We start from the raw sequence: 16,877 nt of genomic DNA, 5'->3' as shown, positions 1-16,877 counted from the left end.
AAGTTCAGGGCAGAGTTTTATTTTAAAAAGTCCCGAGTGACACAGAGCAGCTGGGCTGGACTAATCCATGCGAGCTTTCAGGGTCCTGGTGGTGATCTTGTCTTTCTCTCTGGAAAGGGAAAAAGATGAGATTATTTACTGCTAAACACAGGTTTAAACCCTTCCTAGAGCTTGTTCTGCCTTGGCAAGTCCCAGGTGCACAGGCAGGAGCTCAGGTGGTTGTGACAACAATCAATAAATCCTTCATTGTGGGGAGTTCCCAGGGTTGGGGTGCTGCAGGGGCAAAATGGGATTTTCCAAAGGCAGATGGTGACAGAGGTGAGAGTTAATGCTGCATCCATGAGGGGCAGAGCTCCTCATTCCCATGGGAATGCAACCACGGAATCCCTGAGCAGCAGGACTCAAAATTCCAGGATTCCATCCTCAATCCCATGGGAATGCAGACAGGGAATTGAGCAGAGGGACTCAAACTCCATGAGTCATTTCTTGGCTCCAGCAAGGAACTGCACCAGCAAAATCAAACCCTGGGAAGGAACAGAGCCTGGCTGAGGAGGGGCAGGATTTGGGGGATCCTTGAGGGAAGGGAAGGGTTTGGGGATCGCTGAGGGAGGGGAAGGCAGTGCGCAGCCCCTGGATTTGGGGATCCCTGAGGGAAGGAAGGGAAGTGAAGGCACTGCCCAGTCCCCGGGAGCCCCAGCACTCACATGACGTGCACCACCACGCCCATCCCGGAGATGGCATCTCTGTCCACAGCGTTGAGCATGGCCTGCGAGATGGTCTCGAAGAGGTGCTCGGGCTCCTGGGGTACAGAGGGAGCACAGGGCTTCACCTGGGCTGCACATCCTCCCAGAAATTTCACCCAAACCCCCCAAAACCCTGCAAGCTTTCTCTCTCAGGCTGCACAAGGCACACTTGGAATGAAGCCTCTCCCCAGCTCAGCGTCTCCAGTGAGCACAGAAGGGAGAACTCCTGAATCCACAGACCACAGGAGATCCCAGGTGACTGCAGGCTATCCCACGTGATCCCAGGAGATGCCAGGTAGGGGACCCTAGGTGACCCCAGACTATCCCAGGTGACCCCAGGCTATCCCAGATGACCCCAGCCCCACTGACCATGTCGGGTTCCCACAGGGACTCGCACATCCCGTACATCTGCTCGGAGCAGGTGCCGCTGACGACGAAGTCGTCAGTGACCATGGGGCAGCCGATGAGGTCCAGAGAGCAGATGAAGGGTTCGTGGCTGAGCGGGTCCAGCCCCGCGATCACCGGCTCCGTGTAGTAGGGACCAAACCTGGGGACACAGCTGGGCTCAGGACAGCCCTGGGCACAGGGACAGTCCCGGAGGGACCTCAGGAATCACCCTGCTCTTCTGAGACCACAAGGATCATGTTGGCATGGGACAATTCCCCAAAATCCCAGCCTTGCCCAGGAGCGGTGTCTGAATGCTCCTGGAGTTCTGGCAGCTTTGGGATCATGACCATTCCCAGCCCAGCTGGGCTCAGGACAGCCCTAGGGACAGGGACAGCCAGGAGGGACCACAAGGATCACCCTGCTCTTCTGGGACCACAGGGATCATCTCAGCACAGGATAATTCCCAGAATCCCAACCTGTGCCCAGCAGCAGTGTCCGAACGCTCCTGGAGCTCTGGCAGCTTCAGGATCCCCATTCACAGAGCTCACCCTCCCTTCCCTGAATTTCCAACCCAGCCATTCCCTCCAGTGCCCAGAGCTGTCCCCATTCCAAGCCCTGGTGCAGTCCCACATCCTCAGAAATGTTTTCCTGGCACAGAAACCATCCCACAGCTGCTTTCAGGGAGAGCCCTGCCATGGTTTTGGCATAGCAGACCATCCTGAAGCAGAAGGAGTTCGTTCTGCTTTGACAACTGATTCTGTTTGAATTTGGGGAGGAAATGTCACCCCAAGAGAACAAAAACCTGCTCAGGGAGGCGGTGGTGGCAGCAGGAAATGATCGAGGCTCCTTTGGCCACTCCAGCACCCTCAGCCCTCTCTGGCACCACACAGAAATTGCAGCTTTTCAGTTTTACCTCCTCTCGTAGAGCAGGTTGGACACCATGCTCATGAAGGTCTGGGGCTTGATCTGCCTCCCTTCCTTCAGCTCATAGAGGTTCAGCCTAAACTTCAGCCTCTGGGCCCTGCAAGAGATCAGACCTGGGCTTAAAGCAAAGCAGGGTCCTGCTGCTTCCCCTCAGCCAGGCCTGGCTGCTTCTGCTGCTGACAGACACCAGCACCGAGGGCTGCACACACAGCTGCTGCTGCAGCTGAGCTGGAACTGCGAGAGGAAAAGATGAATTTCAGGGGTGAAAGTGGAATTTTAGCAGTGAGAGTTCAACTTTAGGAGTTAAAATTTAATTTTAGCAGTGAAAGGTGAATTTTAGGAGTTAAAGTTAAATTTTAGTAGTGAAGGTTCTGTTTTAGCAGTAAAAGTTCAATATTGGCGGTGCAAGTTGAACTTTAGCAGTGAAATCCCAACTCCAGCAGTGAAGTCCCAACTCTAGCAGTGAAATCCCCACTCCACCAGTGAAATCCCAGGTCCAGCAGTGATGTGATCCCAACTCCAGCAGCGATGTGATCCCAATCAGGCTGCTTTATTTCCAAACCTCTCCCAGCAGCAGAACCAGGCACAGCAGCATCGGCACCGTTAATTCCCATTAACCCAAATCCCCAGCCCTGCCGGGCCCTCACTTACACGGTCTGCACGTCCGTGGCCAGCCCGGCCAGGCCGATGTAGAGCCTCTGGCCCATGGGGAAAATCTTCTGGAAGTCGGTGGTCACGGTCTGCGCCTGCACGCCGAAGCGCCGGTCCGCGGCGATGGCCACGCAGCCCCGGCCCCGCATGGCCATCACGGCCCCGCCGTTGTACGACATGATCGACTGCACGGAGCGGTGGCTCAGGGCACCGGAGCGGCCTCCGGGGTGTCCCGGTACCGCCACCCCGAGCTGGGGTTCAGCCCCCGCCGCTCCTTGCCGGGCCTCCCCTCACGAAGCGGCCCCCGCGGCCCCCCCGGTACTGCCACTCTGAGCTGGGGTTCAGCCCCGGCCGCTCCTTGCCCCGCTGCCCACGGGCCTCCCCTCACGGAGCGGCCTCCCCCGCACTGTGCCGGGCCCCGGAGGTGCCGTGCCGGGTCTCACCATGGCTGCGGCTGTTCAATCACCCCTCGGTCACCGTTCTGTCACCGCTCTATCACTGCTGTGTCACCGCCGTGTCCCTGCACCGCCCCCGCTCCGCTCCGCTCCGCTCCGCTCCCGGCTCGGTCTCTGCCCAGGCCCCGCTCCGGCCCAGCCGCGCCGCCGCCGCTCCCGCCCTCACCACTTCCCATTGGCTGCCGGCCCCGCTGGTCCCGCCCTCACCGCTTTCCATTGGTCACTGCCACCGCCGCTCTCACGCCAACGCTTTCCATTGGTGGCCGCCGCCAGTGGTTTCGCCTTCCACGCTCGCCATTGGCCGCCGCCGCCGCCTGGAGCCGGAGGCTGCTGGGGATTGGCGGGAGCGGCTGGGGCGCGCGCAGGTGATTGGCTGAGGCAGGGGAGGGTGGGCGGGGCGGGAAAGTGACGAGTCACAGTGAGCGCGCGAGGCATGACGGGAGTGCGGGAGGGATGTCATCTGGAAAAAGGGAGAAACAGTTGGAAAACGGGGAAACAGCTGGAAAAATGGGGGAAAACTGGAAAAAATGGGAATGTCTGGATAAATGGGAACAGCTGGAAAAATGGGGAAACAGATGGATCGGGGCAGGGCTGAATAAATGAAGGCACATCTGGATCAGTGGGGGAACAGCTGGAGCAATGGGGAGCAAATGGATCAATGGGTGCACAGCTGGATTGGGGAACAGCTGGATAATCGGGGCACAGCTGGATCCATCAGGAGAACAGCCGCATCTCCAAGGGTGGGGACACAGCCCCGAGCTCGCCGATCCAAAGGGGATTCTCCCAAAAATCTCCTCGGGAAGCGCCGGCACGGGGTGGGGGGGTTGGGGTCACTCTGGGGTCACGGCACATCCCGGCCCCGATGGGCAGGCAGAGCCCGGCCCGTACCCGCTGCGGTTTTAAATCCCATTTTTAAATCTTATTTTTAAATCCTATTTTTAAAGTGCGGGGTTTTTGAGGGGTTTTCCGTCACAAAAAGTACCTGGCGGGAGCCGGAGCCCGCGTTCCGGCTGTGGGAGCAGCCCCGGCCAGAGCCAGGGGAGAATCCCCGGAATCGATCCCAGCGTGGCCTCGTGCCCGGGGTTGAACAGGAATTCCGGCAGTTCTGGAATTCCATCGTCTCAGGGCAGAGAAATGGAATTTACTGGAGTTTTCAGAGAGGGTAAGCTCGGTCTGGCACCCTTGGGAGTCCCTTCAGTTTAATTTTGAGGCAAAATACGGGATTTGGATGGAAACAGGAACAGGTGCGATTTTAATGTCCCAAAACGTCCTCGTGGGAGCACAGCGGGGATGCTTTGGGGGCACCGGGAGCCGCTTCTCCACGTCGGAGGGACCACTGCGAGCGGATGCCCGGCAAGGGAACGCTCTCCGTGTCCGGTTCCGTCCCTCCCGGGAAAAGGAACGGCCCGTCCCTGGGTGGGCTCGAACCACCAACCTTTCGGTTAACAGCCGAACGCGCTAACCGATTGCGCCACAGAGACCGCGCTGGCAGCTGCTTGCGCACATGGCTCTCACTGCAGAAACTGGAACAAAAACCGGGAATAAAAACGGAATACTGGGAATACCGGGACACCGGGAATGGAAACGAGATACCGGGAACGGGGACGGGATACCGGGAATAGAAACGGGACACGGGACACCGGGAATGGAAACGGGACACGGGGAACGGGACACCGGGAATGGGACACAAGGAACGGGACAGCGGGAATGGAAACGGAATACCGGGGACGAGAACGGGACAGCGGGAATACCGGGACACAAGGAACGGGACACCGGCAAAGGGAACGAGACACCCGGAATACCAGAACACCGGGAATGGGACCGGGACACCGAGAACGGGAGCGGGAACGGGATACCGGGATTGGGAACGAGATACCGGGAATGGGACATTGGGAACGGGAACGGGACACCGGTAATGGAATCGGGACACCGGGAACGGGATACGGGGACAGGATACCGGGAACAGGACAGTGGGAATGGGGAACGGGGACAGGCACCGGCAACGGACACCGGGAACAGGACACCAGACACTGGCCCCAAGCACAGGACACTCGACACCGGCCACGGCCCTACTGGAACCAGCACCGGGACGCCGGAACCGGGGCAACCGAGCACTGAGACCGGCACTCGTAACAGCTCCAGCAGGCACCGACCCCGCGATCCCGGGAACCGAGACAGCGGCACGGACAGAGGCTCACTGGGAACCCCCGGGCACGGGGCCACCGGGACGGGGCCGGGCTGCGAGCGCCGGCAGCGGGCAGGGCGGGGAGCCGCCGGTAATCCCGGGCATGTGAGAGCCGCGTTCGCTCAGCGCCTCCCGCTCCTCCTCCTGCCTCTTTCCCCTCCTTTATTTCCTTCCCGGCTTTTCTATTTTTTTTTTCACTCTTCTCTTTTCCTGCCTTTTTTCTCTCCCTCCTTACTGTTCTTCGCTCTTTTCTCCTTTCCTTTTCTCCTGTTCTTTTTTCTTCCTTTTCCCTTTTTTTCCCCCCTCTCATTTTCCCGGTTTTCTTCCCTTCCTTCTCCCTATCGTTTTCCATCTTTCTCTAATTTCCCTCCATTTTTTCTTACCTTCCCTTTTTCCATTCCTTTCTCCCCGATTTTCCCGTTCTCCCTTTCTTTCCCTAATTTTTATTTTCCTTAGTTTTTTCACCTCTCTTTCCCCTCTTCTTGTCCATCTCCCCCTTTTTTCTAATTTCCCTGTTTTTCTTCTTTTTCCTTCCTTCTTTTCCATTTTTTTCCTTTTCTCTAATTTCCCTCTATTTTTCTTTCTTTTCTTTTATTTCCTCCCTTTCCCCCCTCTCATTTTCCCATTTCCTTTTCTTTCTTTCATTTGCCCCCTATTTTTTTCCTATTTTTTCCCCTTTTTTTTCCGTCCCACTCCTCCAATTTTCCATTTTCCCTCTTGAAATTCCTTTTATTTCTGTATTTTTTTTCTTTCTTTTTTCCCCTCTTCCCTTTCCTTCCCCCGAGGGTCCCGCAGAGGATCCCGCTCGTCCCGAGTCACAATTTGTGGCCAAAACGGTGTCCCCGGTGGGGGGACACCGCGCCCGGAGCTTCCACCGGGCACCGCGTTTTGGGGCCGTTCCAGCTGTTTTGGGGGCTTTCTCGTTTCCCCCCCGGGGATCTCCGCCATCACTGGGGCTGGGGGGTTCCGGGGGGGTCCCCCCAATCTCGGCCCCTCGCTCCCTCCTCCGCAGCCCCCCAAAGGAATGAGGTCACGTGAGGCGGGCGGGGCCTGGCGGCGGCTGGAGGTGGGAAAAAATAAAAAAAATTAAAAAAAAGAGGAAAATATTTTAAAAAAGGAGGAGGAAGGAGGAAAAAAAAAAAAAAAGAAGGAAAAAAAAAAAGAAAAGGAGAGGGAGAGTGGAGGGAAAAAAAAATATAAAAGGGCCGCGGCCGCAGCGCCGCCCGTGCCGAGCCGAGCCGAGTCGCGGGAGCGGAGGGGCGGCCGCGGGGCCGCCGCTGCCGCCGCCACCAGGTAGGGACCGGCCCCGGTGCCCCCCTCCGGCCCGGGCCCTGCCGCGGTCCCCCCGCCCCGCCGGCCCCAAAGATGGCGATGGCCGCCGCCGCCCCCGCTTTGTGCCCCGGGACCCCCCCGGCCGCACCGGCGGCGGCTGCGGAGCCCCGACAGCCCCGGGGGGGGGGGGGGGGGGGGCGCGCCGCCCCCGCACCGCGCCCGGCGCGCCGGGACCTCTCCGGGGCCGGGGGGGCGCGGCGGGAGCCCCCCGGGGCGGGCGGAGGGGCCGGGCCGCGCTGACAGCCGGCCCCGAGTACAAAGGGGACGCCCCGGGGCCACCGGGGCCGCCCCACCCCCGGCCCCACCGGGCCGTGCGGCCCCGGAGGCGGCGGGAGCTGCCGGGGGCGCGGCCGGGCACCCCCCGGGCACAGCGCGGGGCACGCGTGGCCGAGGCCACCCCGTGTCTCCGTGTCCCCCGTCTGTCAGTGCCCACCCCCGGGTATCCGTGTCCCCCCCGGTGTCCGTGTCCCCCCGGTGTCCATGTCCCGCCCGGTGTCCGTGTCCCCCGGGTGTCACGCCCCGCGGTCCCGTCCCGCCGCCGCTCCCGGTGCCGTGTAGCGTGTCCTTGTCCCCACACGCTCTGTGGTCACTCGTGTCCAGCGGGGCTTCCTCCCCATTCCCGCAGCTCCGGTGCCGCGTCCCGCACGCCGGGAATGGTGGGGGGGTCCCGGCGGGCGCTGCCGGGGGTGGCGGGGCCGCGCTCCGGGGCTGTCCCCTCGCGTTCCCGGGGCTGTCCCCTAGCGTTCCCGGCGCTCCGGGCCCCGTGGGCGACGTGCGAGGCCCGGGCCGTGCCCGGCGAGCCGTCCCGAGGCATTTCCCGAGCCCCACGCCCGCCGCCGCCGCCGCCGCCGGGGGTCCCGGGGGTGGGGGCCCGAGTTGGCGGTGACTTTGAAACGCCCTTCCCCGCCCGTGCCCGGCCCGGGGGCTTCGGGGAGGGGGGAACACCGCGCCGGGCCACCACCCACGGAGACAAAAGAGCCCGAAAGTCGCGGCCGGGGGTGCGGGAGCCACCGGCGGGACGGGACGGTCCCGGGCACTGCGGCCGGGGCTTTGTTCCCCCTCTCCCCAGCACGGGAAAGCGCGGCCGTTATCGCCCGGGTTATTAGAACCGGTTCGCGCCGGTGGCTCGGGCTCCCCCCTCCCGCCGAGCCCCGGGGCCGCCATTGACGGCTGCGAGCACCGAAAGCGGCGAAATCCCCCCCAAAATGCAGCCGTGGCTCTCCAGTGTCTGGCGGGGCTGCGCGGTCCCGTGCGGGGGTGACGGGGACAGGGCACCGCGGGACCCCCGACACGGGGAGGGGCTGGTCGGGTCCCCCTCCATCCCCTGGGGCTGGGGGCAGACCCGGGGGAGGAGGGCTGGGCTGGGAGGGGGTTCTGGGGCCTCCCAACCTCCCCGGGGTTCCTGAACCCCCCTTGGCTGCTGCCCCTCCAGCACGGTAGTGTCCCCATCCCGGTCCCAGTGGTGTCCCCATCTCTGCAGCATCCCAGTCCCAGCAGTGTCCCCATCCCTGTGGTGTCCCCATCCCAGTCCCAATGGTGTCCCCCTCCCTGTGGCACCTCCATCCCAGTCCCAATGGTGTCCCTGTGGTGTCCCCACTCCTGCAACACCTCCATCCCAGTGCCAATGGTGTGCCCTCCCTGTGGGACCCCAATCCCAGTCCCAGTGACATCCTGTCCCTGAAATATCCCAACAGTGTCCCCATCCCTGTGGCACCCCCATCCCAATCCCAGCAGTGTCCCCATCCCTGGTGCTGGTGTCCTAATGCATGTGTACTGTAGCCCATACGTGTCCCTGCGTGTCACATGTGTGTCCCTGTGTGTCCCTCTGTGTGTCCCTGTGTGTCACACGCATGTCCCTGTGTGTCACATGTGTGTCACCGTGTGTCCCTCTCTGTGTCCCTGTGTGTCACACGCCTGTCCCTGCAGCCGTGCGGTGCCACCGCCGGTGCCCCGGCCCTGCCGCCGCCGTGCCCCGCTCATCTCCTCGCCGCCTGTCGCCTGGCCTCGGGTGGCAGTGACAATATCCCGGCTGCTCTCCAAGTGTCGGGGTTGCCATGGAAACACCGAAACTGCGGCGATCCCGCGCTCCGGCGGCTCCCGCTGGAACCGGGGGAAGCGCCGGCAGCTCCCGGTGTCACCGGCGCCCACCGGGCACCGCTGGGTGTCCTTGCCCGGGGGAGGTGCCCGACACCGGGCTTGGGGATTTTCTGTAGGAAAACCCACGGAATTTTTGCTGGAAATGCCTTTTCCATGGAGCCAACCCAAAATGCACTTTTTTGGGGGGGTGTGTGCGCACAGCCACAGGTGAGGGTTTGCTGACAGAGAGGATTTGTCACTGCTCGGAGGTGTCCCAGCGTGTTGGGGACCCACTTGAGGACACCCAGGGACAGCCAGGGGTGAGGAAGAGGGGGCTCGGCAGCTCCTGGAGCCGGGGGTGGCTGCAGTGCTGGGAATGACAAGTGACACCGTGTCCCCTCCCGCGGTCCCTGCAGGACCCACCCGAAGGGACCGCGGGGGTTTCCCGCACGGAGGATCCGCCCTGGGGCTGCTCCAAGATGCACAGGACCACCCGGATAAAGATCACGGAGCTGAACCCGCACCTGATGTGCGCCCTCTGCGGCGGCTACTTCATCGACGCCACCACCATCGTGGAGTGCCTGCACTCCTGTGAGTGTCCCGCGTGTCCCCAAGGGTCCCCTGGGTGCCCCGAAACCCCGCAGTGACCCGTCCCACAGTGCCCACCCTGTGCCAGGCCCCGTGGAGCTGCGGGGGGCTGCACTGGGCAGGGATCCTGTCCCCACGCTGGTGTGGGGGTCCCAGGGGCTCTGTCCCCTTGTCCCCCTGCTCACAGAGGGCCCCTCTGTCCCCACAGTCTGTAAAACCTGCATTGTTCGTTACCTGGAGACCAACAAGTACTGCCCCATGTGCGACGTGCAGGTGCACAAAACGCGGCCCCTGCTCAGCATCCGGTGAGCGCGGGGGGCTCCTCTGGGGGGGCTTGGGGAGCTCAGGAGGCTCGGGGGGCTCAGGGGACTCAGAGGGCTCGCAGGGCCCCTCACGCCCTGTCCCTGCTCCAGGGGACAGCCCCAAGCACCTGGAGCAGGGGGACCCTGGGGCTCTGCTGCCAGCCCAGGAGCAGCTCAATCCTGGTCCCACTGGTGTCCCCATCCCTGTGGCACCTCCATCCCAGTCCCACTGCTGTCCCCACCCCTGCATTGCCCAGCTCTGTTCCTGACCCTAAATCCTGCAGCAGAGGGGATTTGAGGAGCTCTCCAGGTGGGAGGGGAGTAGGGACAGGGGGAGATGCCACCACGGAGGGAAGAGCACTTGGTGACATGTGTGTGGCAGCAGAAAGATGGCGGGATGGGTGCCCTGTGTCCTTTCCCGCAGATCCTGGACCCCATCGGTCCGTCCATCCATCCATCCATCCATCCATCCATCCATCCATCCATCCATCCATCCATCCATCCATCCATCCCTTTCTTCCCTTTTTTCCCCATTTTTTCTGGCTTGCTATAATATTTACACTCCCATGACTCCTCCAGAGTCTCTGTCTCTGCCTGCAGGGACGGAGCCGCCACTGTCCCCAAGCCCTGGGGGGTGGTGGCACCTCCATGTGGTGCCAAGGTGGGGAAAAATGTGGGAAAAATTGGGGAAAACTGGGAAAAAGAGGGAAAACTGGGAAAACCATGGGGGAAAACTGGGGAAAACCTGGAAAAACTTGGAGATTTGAGGCCTTGGGATAAGGAAGTGGGGATTTGGGATGGGGAACTGGGGTTTGGGGGTTTTGGGATGGAGGATTGGAGATCTGAGGCTTTGGGATGGGGAACTGGGGGTTTGAGGGATTTGGGATGGGGAATTGAGTATTTGGGGTTTGGGATGGGAAACCCAGAGGGGAGCTGGGGGAAGTTTGTGCCTGGAGGTGCAGGGCACAAACTGCTCTTGAATCCCACTGATTTCTCCCACTTTTCCTGTTTCCCCCCCTCCAGGTCGGACAAAACCCTCCAGGACATCGTGTACAAGCTGGTCCCAGGGCTTTTCAAAGGTACAGCCAAGGATGGGGAGAATTTGGGAATTTAGGAATTTGGGAATTTGGGGTGTTTGAAACTCACTCCCATCCCCCTGAATTCCCAGGATCTTCCCAGGGATTTCCCATTCCCACAGGGACAGCAGGACACATGCACACGGCACCCATCCCAAACTTTGGGACAGTCTGGGAGCAGGAGCTGTGGATTTGCTCTGAGTGCCTCAGGAATGGGGAAAAGTTCAGGATTTGGGGTGTGGGGACCCAAAATCCCTCAGGATTGGGTGCCACTCTGGGGTTTATGGGATGGCTCCTGCTGGAGCTCCCACGGGAATTCCCTGGGCATTCTGGGATGTCCCCTGTGCCCCTTGTTGTTAACCCCGCCCCAGCTGTGGTGCTGTCCCCACTCATGTCCCTGTCCCCATCCCTGTCCCTGTCCCTGTCACTGTCCCCATCCCTGTCCCTGTTCCCACAGATGAGATGAAGAGGAGACGCGACTTCTACTCTGCGTACCCAGTGGCCGAGGGTGAGTGTCACATGTCACAGGGTCTCAATGTCACAATGACAAGTGTGAGCGTCAATCTCACAATGTCAGTGTCAGTGTCACAGTGTCAGTGTCAGTGTTACAGGGTCAGTGTCACACTGTCAGTGTCCCAGTGCTGCAGTGTCCCAGTATCCCAGCCCGTGTCCCTGTCCCGCAGTTCCCCTGGGCTCACAGGAGGACCGTGGCGAGGTGGCTGAGCAGGACCAGGGCACGGGGCCCGAGGACGAGATCGTCAGTCTGTCCATCGAGTTCCACCGGGACTGCAGGTACGGCCGGCTCCGGTACCACCCAGGGCTCCGATATGGCTGGGCTCCGGTACCACCTGGGCTCCCGGTACTGCCTGGGGCCCTGGAACCACCTACAGCTCCCTGTCCCCATCTGGAACCCCAGCAGTGCCATCCCTGATCCCAGTGTGATCCCAGATCACAGCAGTGCCATCCCTGATCCACCTTTCCCCAATCCCTGTCCCGTGTCCCTCCCCAGGGAGGACCAGAAAGGTGCTGTGGAGAACGGGGACCTGGACAAGGACAAGGTGAGCAAGGGGTGGCACAGTGGTGGCACCGTGGTGGCACAGAGTCCTCAGTGCCCAGCTGCCTGGGTCCCCCCAGACCCGGTCCCCCAGAGCTGTCCTTCCCCAGGCACCGCCGTGCCCACCCAGCCCCGGGCTGCGGTTCCTGCGCTGCCCCGCGGCCATGACCGTGCTGCACCTGGCAAAGTTCCTGCGCAACAAGATGGACGTGCCCAGCAAGTACCGGGTAAGCAGCTGGGCTTCTGGAATAGTTGGGAACCTTCTGGAATAGTTGGGAATGCTTGGGAATGCTCAGGAACGTTCTGGACCGTCTGTTTGGGAATGGTCGGGAATAGTCGGGAACATTCCAGAATGTTTGGGAATGGTCAGGAACATTCAGGAATGGTCAGGAATGTTTGGGAGTGCTTCTGAATGTTTGGGAATGTTTGGGAATGCTCGGGAATGCTTTGGAGTGCTCGGGAATGCTCGGGGAGCACTGCCGGGATTCTGCCACGCTCAGCTCAGCTCGGAGGGGCCGTTTTGTCCCCTCAGTGTTGCATCCACTGCTGATCCCTGCTTGTCCCAAATATTCCTTCTGGGCTGTCCCTTCCCTGGGGCTAGAGCCTTCTTTTTCCCATGGCTGGATCCATCCTTTCCCCGAGTCTGGATCTTTCCTTTCCCTTGGTTTGGATCCCTAATTTCTGGGGGTTTGGATCCCTCCTTTCCCGGGGTCTGGATCCATCCTTACTTGGAGTTTTTCCTGGGGTTTCGATCCATCCTTTCCCTTCTCCAGGTGGAGGTGCTCTACGAGGATGAGCCCCTGAAGGAATATTACACCCTGATGGACATTGCCTACATCTACCCCTGGAGGAGGGTGAGGAAATGGGGAAACTGGGAAAACCGGGAAAAGCTGTGCTGGGAATACTGGGAAAACCTGTACTGGGGAAACTGGGAATATCTAGACTGGGAAAACTGGAAAAATATGGTTTGGGGGGATAAAACAGGGAATCAGTCCTGGAAAAAATCTGTCCTTGGGGAAAAGTGGGAAAATTGGTCATGGGGGAGCTTTTCCCATAACAAATCCCAGAGCGGGGGATTGGTGGGGGGGTGAGGGGTGTGGCAGTGCCGGTGTCCCCGCGGTGTCCCTGCGCACTGCCAGCCATGCCCCGTGTCCCCAGAGCGGTCCCCTGGCACTCAAGTACCGCGTCCAGCCCTCCTGCAAGCGGCTCAAGCTGTGCCCGGCGCTGCCATCCGAGGGTACCAACACCAGCGGCGCCTCTGAGTGTGAGTCAGGCAGCGACAAAGCGCAGAGCCCCGGGCTGGCACCGCCGCCAGGGCTGGCATCGCCCCCCGCTCTGCCCGGCCCCGGGCACGGCCCCCCCGGGCATGCCCTGAACGGCTCCGCCTCGAACTGTCACCCGCTGCCACCCAGCTGCCACCCGGTGCCACCCGCCCGCGGCCGCAAAACCGCCCTGAACGGCAGCGTGGGCTCGGCCCTGAGCTAAAAACCTCCGGGGGCTGCTGGAAACCCTCCTGGGACTCCGAAAAATTCTCCTGGGACTCCAGAAACCCCTCCTGGGACTCCAAAAAATCCTCCTGAGACTCCAAAAAATCCTCCTGGGATTCCGAAAAATCCTCCTGGGACTCCAGAAAATCTTTCTGAGAGTCTGAAAACCCTCCTGGACTCTGGACATCCTCCAGGGACTCCAACCCCTCCAGGGACTCCAAAAAACCCTGCAGGGGCTGCTAAAAATCCTCCTGGAACTGCTAAAAATCCTCCTGGAACTCCTGCAGACCCTCCAGGGACTGCTAAGAACCCCCAGGGATTCCTAAAAATCCTCCTGGGATTCCTAAAACCCCTCCAGGGATTCCTGAAACCCCCTGCAGACCTCTATAAAAGTGGGTGTGTACATAGGGACAGAGCAGAGTTCTACGGAATTATTTTCTAATTTAAAAACGCGGAGAAGATGCAGAAATGGCGGCGGATATTTTTAAATGTGCTTTGGGTTGGTTTTGTTTGTTTTTTTGTTTGCTTTTTGTTTGGTTTTGTGGTTTTTTTGGGGGGCTTTGAGGTTTGAGTTTGACTTGTGGAAGATGCAGGCCCCTCCCTCATCCTCATCCCACCCCCGGAGCTGGGAGCTGCCACACCCCCAAATTCCCACATTCCCAAATTCCTAAATTCCCACATTCCCAAATTCCAACATTCCCATGTTCCCAAATACCCGCATTTCCAACATTCCCATGTTTCCAAATACCCGCATTCCCAAATCCCCACATTCCCATTTTCCTCCATTCCCACATTCCCGCTTTTCCCGGAAGTCTTCAAGTCTCCTCCTCCTCCTCCTCCTCCTCCTCCTCCTCCTCCTCCTCCTCGCCGGGCCGTGGTTGCACAGGTGAGGGCCAAGCACAGAACCCAAAACCCCAAAAGCCCCAAAACTCCCAACCACCCCCCCAGCCTCCCCGGGCTCTGCTGCAGGATTCTATTTCCCATTTTTGGGGGGTTTTTTGTGGTTTTTTGTGTTTTTTTCCGGGGTTTCACACTCCACCTCATAGCTGCCAGCTCCAGCAGCTCCAGCTCTTCCCAGATCCCATCCTGAGCATTTTTGGGGGATTTCTTTGCTTTCCCTGTGGGCTCTGCCCTTCTGCACAGTAAATTCGGGGATTTTGGGGGTATTTTCCTCCAGCTTGGAGGTGGCAGCACAAATCCCCTGGATTATTTTCTCTTCCCAAAGTCCTGACAGCTCCAGGAAAATTTGGGGGCACCCAAAGGTTGGGGATGGAGCTGCTGCTGCTCCCCGTTTCCCATGATCCCAATTTTTTTTTTTTTTGTTTTGTTTTGTTTTGTTTTTGTGTATCACCCTTCCCAGCCTCTCCTCCTGCCCTCATGGTGCATTTGTAATAAAAGAAAATAAAAATTAAAATCAGATTTTGGCGCCTTTGGCCAGGAGGCTCCGGAGAGAAGCAAGCGTGGGAAGGGAGCAAATTCCTGCAGGGAATGAAGCAATTCCTGCATGGAATTAAACAATTTCTCCACGGAATTCAACAATTCCTGTGTCTAGTTCAACAATTCCTGCAGGGAATTCAACAATTCCTCTGTGGAATCCAATAATTCTTGCATGGAATTCAGAATTCTTCTGTGAAATTAAACAATTCCTGTGTGGAATTCAGCCATTGCACTGCCTGGCCTGGGACACTGCCCGGGCTGGGCAGGGCCATGATTTGGGTTTGGGGGCGTTTTAGTGTTGGGTTTCCCTCTCAGTACATCCCAGACTGTTCAGTGTGTTCAGATCACATTTATTGTCCTGGGAATGATCCCAATTTCTGGGAATGATCCCAGTCCCTGGGAATAATCCCGTTCTCCAGGGCTTGTCCTCGGTTCAACCTTTGCAAACCTCGGGTCCGGCTTTGGAAATGAACAAACACCAGAGGGGCAGCTGCCCAGAGCCTCCTGAGAGATCCCACAGAGCCCACAGAGTCTCCTGCCAAATTCCACAGAGCCTCCCACCAAATCCCATTGGTGTCTCCATTCCAAATCCCACAGAGCCTCCTGCCAAACCCCACATCCTGCAGGTCCCTTCATCTCAAACCCCACAGACCCCTCCTGCCCAAATCCCATTGGCCTCTGCATCCCAAATCCCACAGGTTCCCCCATTCCAAACCGCACAGGTGCCCCACCCCAGGGCTCTCACACCTCCAGGTTCCTCCTGCCAATCCCACTGTCCAAAGGCTGATTTAGGGTCCCTCCCTCCAATCCCATTGTCCAGAGGCTGATTTGGGGTCCCTCCCTCCAATCCCATTGTCCAGAGGCTGATTTGGGGTCGGGAGGCGAATCCCTGCAGCCGGGGCAGCTCCCGGCGCTCCAGAATTAGGATTTCATTGGAGTTTGGAGCCTCTCCTCCCCCCGTGCGGCCGTGCCGGGGTCGGGATGGGGATCCCGGTGCTGCCGGTGCTGCCGGTGCTGCCGAGCCCCGCTCAGGCGCGGGGATGCAGCGGCGCCGCCTGCACCGCGTCCTCCCGGTGGGAGCCGTCGCAGTACGGGGGGCTCCGGGTGCGTTTGCAGCCGCAGAGCAGCGCGGGGCCGGTTCGGGTGGGGGTGAAGCGCAGCGAGGACAGCCCCGGGGCCTCCTTCTTGTGGGAACCGTCACAGAAGGGCTGCGGACAAACGGGGACGGCGTCAAGGAGGGGTTTGGGGGTGGCCGGATGCTCCCCCGGGGCTACCGTGAGCATCCATCCCATCCCATCCCATCCCATCCCATCCCATCCCATCCCATCCCATCCCATCCCCGGAGCCCCCGGACCCTCCAGTGCCCCCCGGGGATTCCCAGTCCCAGATTCCCCGGAGCCCCCTGGGAGCCACCGCGGAGTCCCCGACCCGGGAAGCCCCGGAACCTCCCGGGATCCCGGTTCTCCCGCCCCCCACCCCGGTTCTCCCGAACGCCCCGGTTCTCCCGGGCCCCCCGGCCCGACCTGGCGCTTGCTGTGCCCGCAGGCGCACCAGCCGTAGGTTTTCCCCTCCTGCAGCTCCACCGGGAACGGCTCCTTGGCGGCGATCACCGGCTGCGGAGGGGGCGCAGAGCAGAGCGACGGGACCCGTGCCCCCCCCGAGACGTCCCGGTACCGGCGGCCGTCCCCCGCCGCCCTCATCAGCGAAACGAGCGCGGCCGCTCTGGGCCGCAGCATGGTCCCGGTGCCGGTCCCGGTGTCGCTCCCGGTGACCTTCCCCGCGCGGCTCCTCCTCCTCCTCCTCCCGGCGCCGCCGGAAGAGCCGGGCGGGCTCGGCGGGAGCGCGGCTGCGCCGTGCGGGGCCGTTCCGAGCCGGGACAGGATCCACTGCCGCTCCTGGCGAGTGGTCCCGGGGCTCGGTACCGCCGCCGCCGCCGTCACCCGCCTCCGGTGCCGGTGCCGGTGCCGCTGCTCCATCTCAGTGCCAGGTCCCAGTGCCGGTCGCGGTTCCCAGTGCCGGTCCCGGTTGCCGCTCTCAGTCACGGTGCCCCATCCCACTCCGGTACTCGCTCCCAGTCAGCGATCCTGGTTCCCGTTCCCAGCACTGGTCCCGGTCCCGGTGCTCCATCCCAGTGCCGATCCCGGTTCCCGATCCCGGTCCCAGTCACGATTCCCGATCCC

At 60.8% G+C, this 16,877-nt stretch overlaps 3 protein-coding genes and 1 non-coding gene across 6 annotated transcripts; 1 reads left to right on the top strand and 3 right to left on the bottom strand.

The window, feature by feature from the left end:
* Positions 1 to 3: 3 nt before the first annotated feature.
* PSMB3 (proteasome 20S subunit beta 3) lies at positions 4 to 3,308 on the bottom strand. The gene is made up of 6 exons (XM_066567082.1): positions 3,149 to 3,308; positions 2,706 to 2,890; positions 2,044 to 2,151; positions 1,113 to 1,290; positions 705 to 799; positions 4 to 109 (listed from the first exon to the last, which is right to left on the bottom strand). The coding sequence occupies exons 1-6, from the start codon at positions 3,149 to 3,151 to the stop codon at positions 61 to 63; spliced, it is 618 nt and encodes a 205-aa protein (XP_066423179.1). The 5' UTR covers positions 3,152 to 3,308; the 3' UTR covers positions 4 to 60.
* Positions 3,309 to 4,567: 1,259 nt separating this feature from the next.
* On the bottom strand, positions 4,568 to 4,641 carry TRNAN-GUU (transfer RNA asparagine (anticodon GUU)). Its single transcript has one exon. It is a non-coding gene; the product is annotated as a tRNA-Asn (tRNA).
* A 1,817-nt stretch (positions 4,642 to 6,458) lies between these two features.
* On the top strand, positions 6,459 to 14,916 carry PCGF2 (polycomb group ring finger 2). 3 transcript variants are annotated; one of them, XM_066566890.1, is made up of 10 exons: positions 6,459 to 6,638; positions 9,170 to 9,344; positions 9,550 to 9,646; positions 10,667 to 10,722; positions 11,177 to 11,227; positions 11,403 to 11,511; positions 11,729 to 11,777; positions 11,884 to 12,000; positions 12,547 to 12,627; positions 12,932 to 14,916. In XM_066566890.1, exons 2-10 carry the CDS (start codon positions 9,233 to 9,235, stop codon positions 13,256 to 13,258), a joined length of 999 nt encoding a protein of 332 aa, XP_066422987.1. In that variant the 5' UTR covers positions 6,459 to 6,638; positions 9,170 to 9,232; the 3' UTR covers positions 13,259 to 14,916. The 3 variants fall into 3 exon arrangements, with proteins under 3 accessions (XP_066422987.1, XP_066422986.1, XP_066422988.1); XM_066566889.1 differs by lacking the exon at positions 6,459 to 6,638 and adding an exon at positions 8,143 to 8,981; XM_066566891.1 differs by lacking the exon at positions 6,459 to 6,638 and adding an exon at positions 9,008 to 9,073.
* Positions 13,730 to 16,498, bottom strand: CISD3 (CDGSH iron sulfur domain 3). Its single transcript, XM_066566892.1, has 2 exons — positions 16,221 to 16,498; positions 13,730 to 15,905 (listed from the first exon to the last, which is right to left on the bottom strand). The coding sequence occupies exons 1-2, from the start codon at positions 16,431 to 16,433 to the stop codon at positions 15,726 to 15,728; spliced, it is 393 nt and encodes a 130-aa protein (XP_066422989.1). The 5' UTR covers positions 16,434 to 16,498; the 3' UTR covers positions 13,730 to 15,725.
* Between the last annotated feature and the right edge of the window lie 379 nt (positions 16,499 to 16,877).

This window comes from Molothrus aeneus, chromosome 28, assembly GCF_037042795.1.
Source record: "Molothrus aeneus isolate 106 chromosome 28, BPBGC_Maene_1.0, whole genome shotgun sequence".
NCBI classification, from domain to species: Eukaryota; Metazoa; Chordata; class Aves; order Passeriformes; family Icteridae; genus Molothrus; species Molothrus aeneus.
The sequence above is the reverse complement of the archived record's forward strand: the minus strand, read 5'-3'. Positions and strand labels throughout refer to the sequence as shown.

Bases quoted from the DNA above. Each gene is read 5' to 3' on its own strand.
- PSMB3 (XM_066567082.1), bottom strand. The intron at 1,291-2,043 runs GTAAAACTGAAA...CTGTGTCCCCAG, and splicing joins AACCTGCTCTACGAGAGGAG to GTTTGGTCCCTACTACACGG. The intron at 800-1,112 runs GTCAGTGGGGCT...TCTGTACCCCAG, and splicing joins CCCTGTGGGAACCCGACATG to GAGCCCGAGCACCTCTTCGA.
- PCGF2 (XM_066566889.1), top strand. From the start codon at position 8,481: ATGTGTGTCCCTGTGTGTCCCTCTGTGTGTCCCTGTGTGTCACACGCA. The intron at 9,647-10,666 runs GTGAGCGCGGGG...CCCCCCCTCCAG, and splicing joins CGGCCCCTGCTCAGCATCCG to GTCGGACAAAACCCTCCAGG. The intron at 12,628-12,931 runs GTGAGGAAATGG...CCGTGTCCCCAG, and splicing joins ACATCTACCCCTGGAGGAGG to AGCGGTCCCCTGGCACTCAA.
- CISD3 (XM_066566892.1), bottom strand. From the start codon at position 16,433: ATGCTGCGGCCCAGAGCGGCCGCGCTCGTTTCGCTGATGAGGGCGGCG. The intron at 15,906-16,220 runs GTCGGGCCGGGG...GTTTGTCCGCAG, and splicing joins GCGGGCACAGCAAGCGCCAG to CCCTTCTGTGACGGTTCCCA.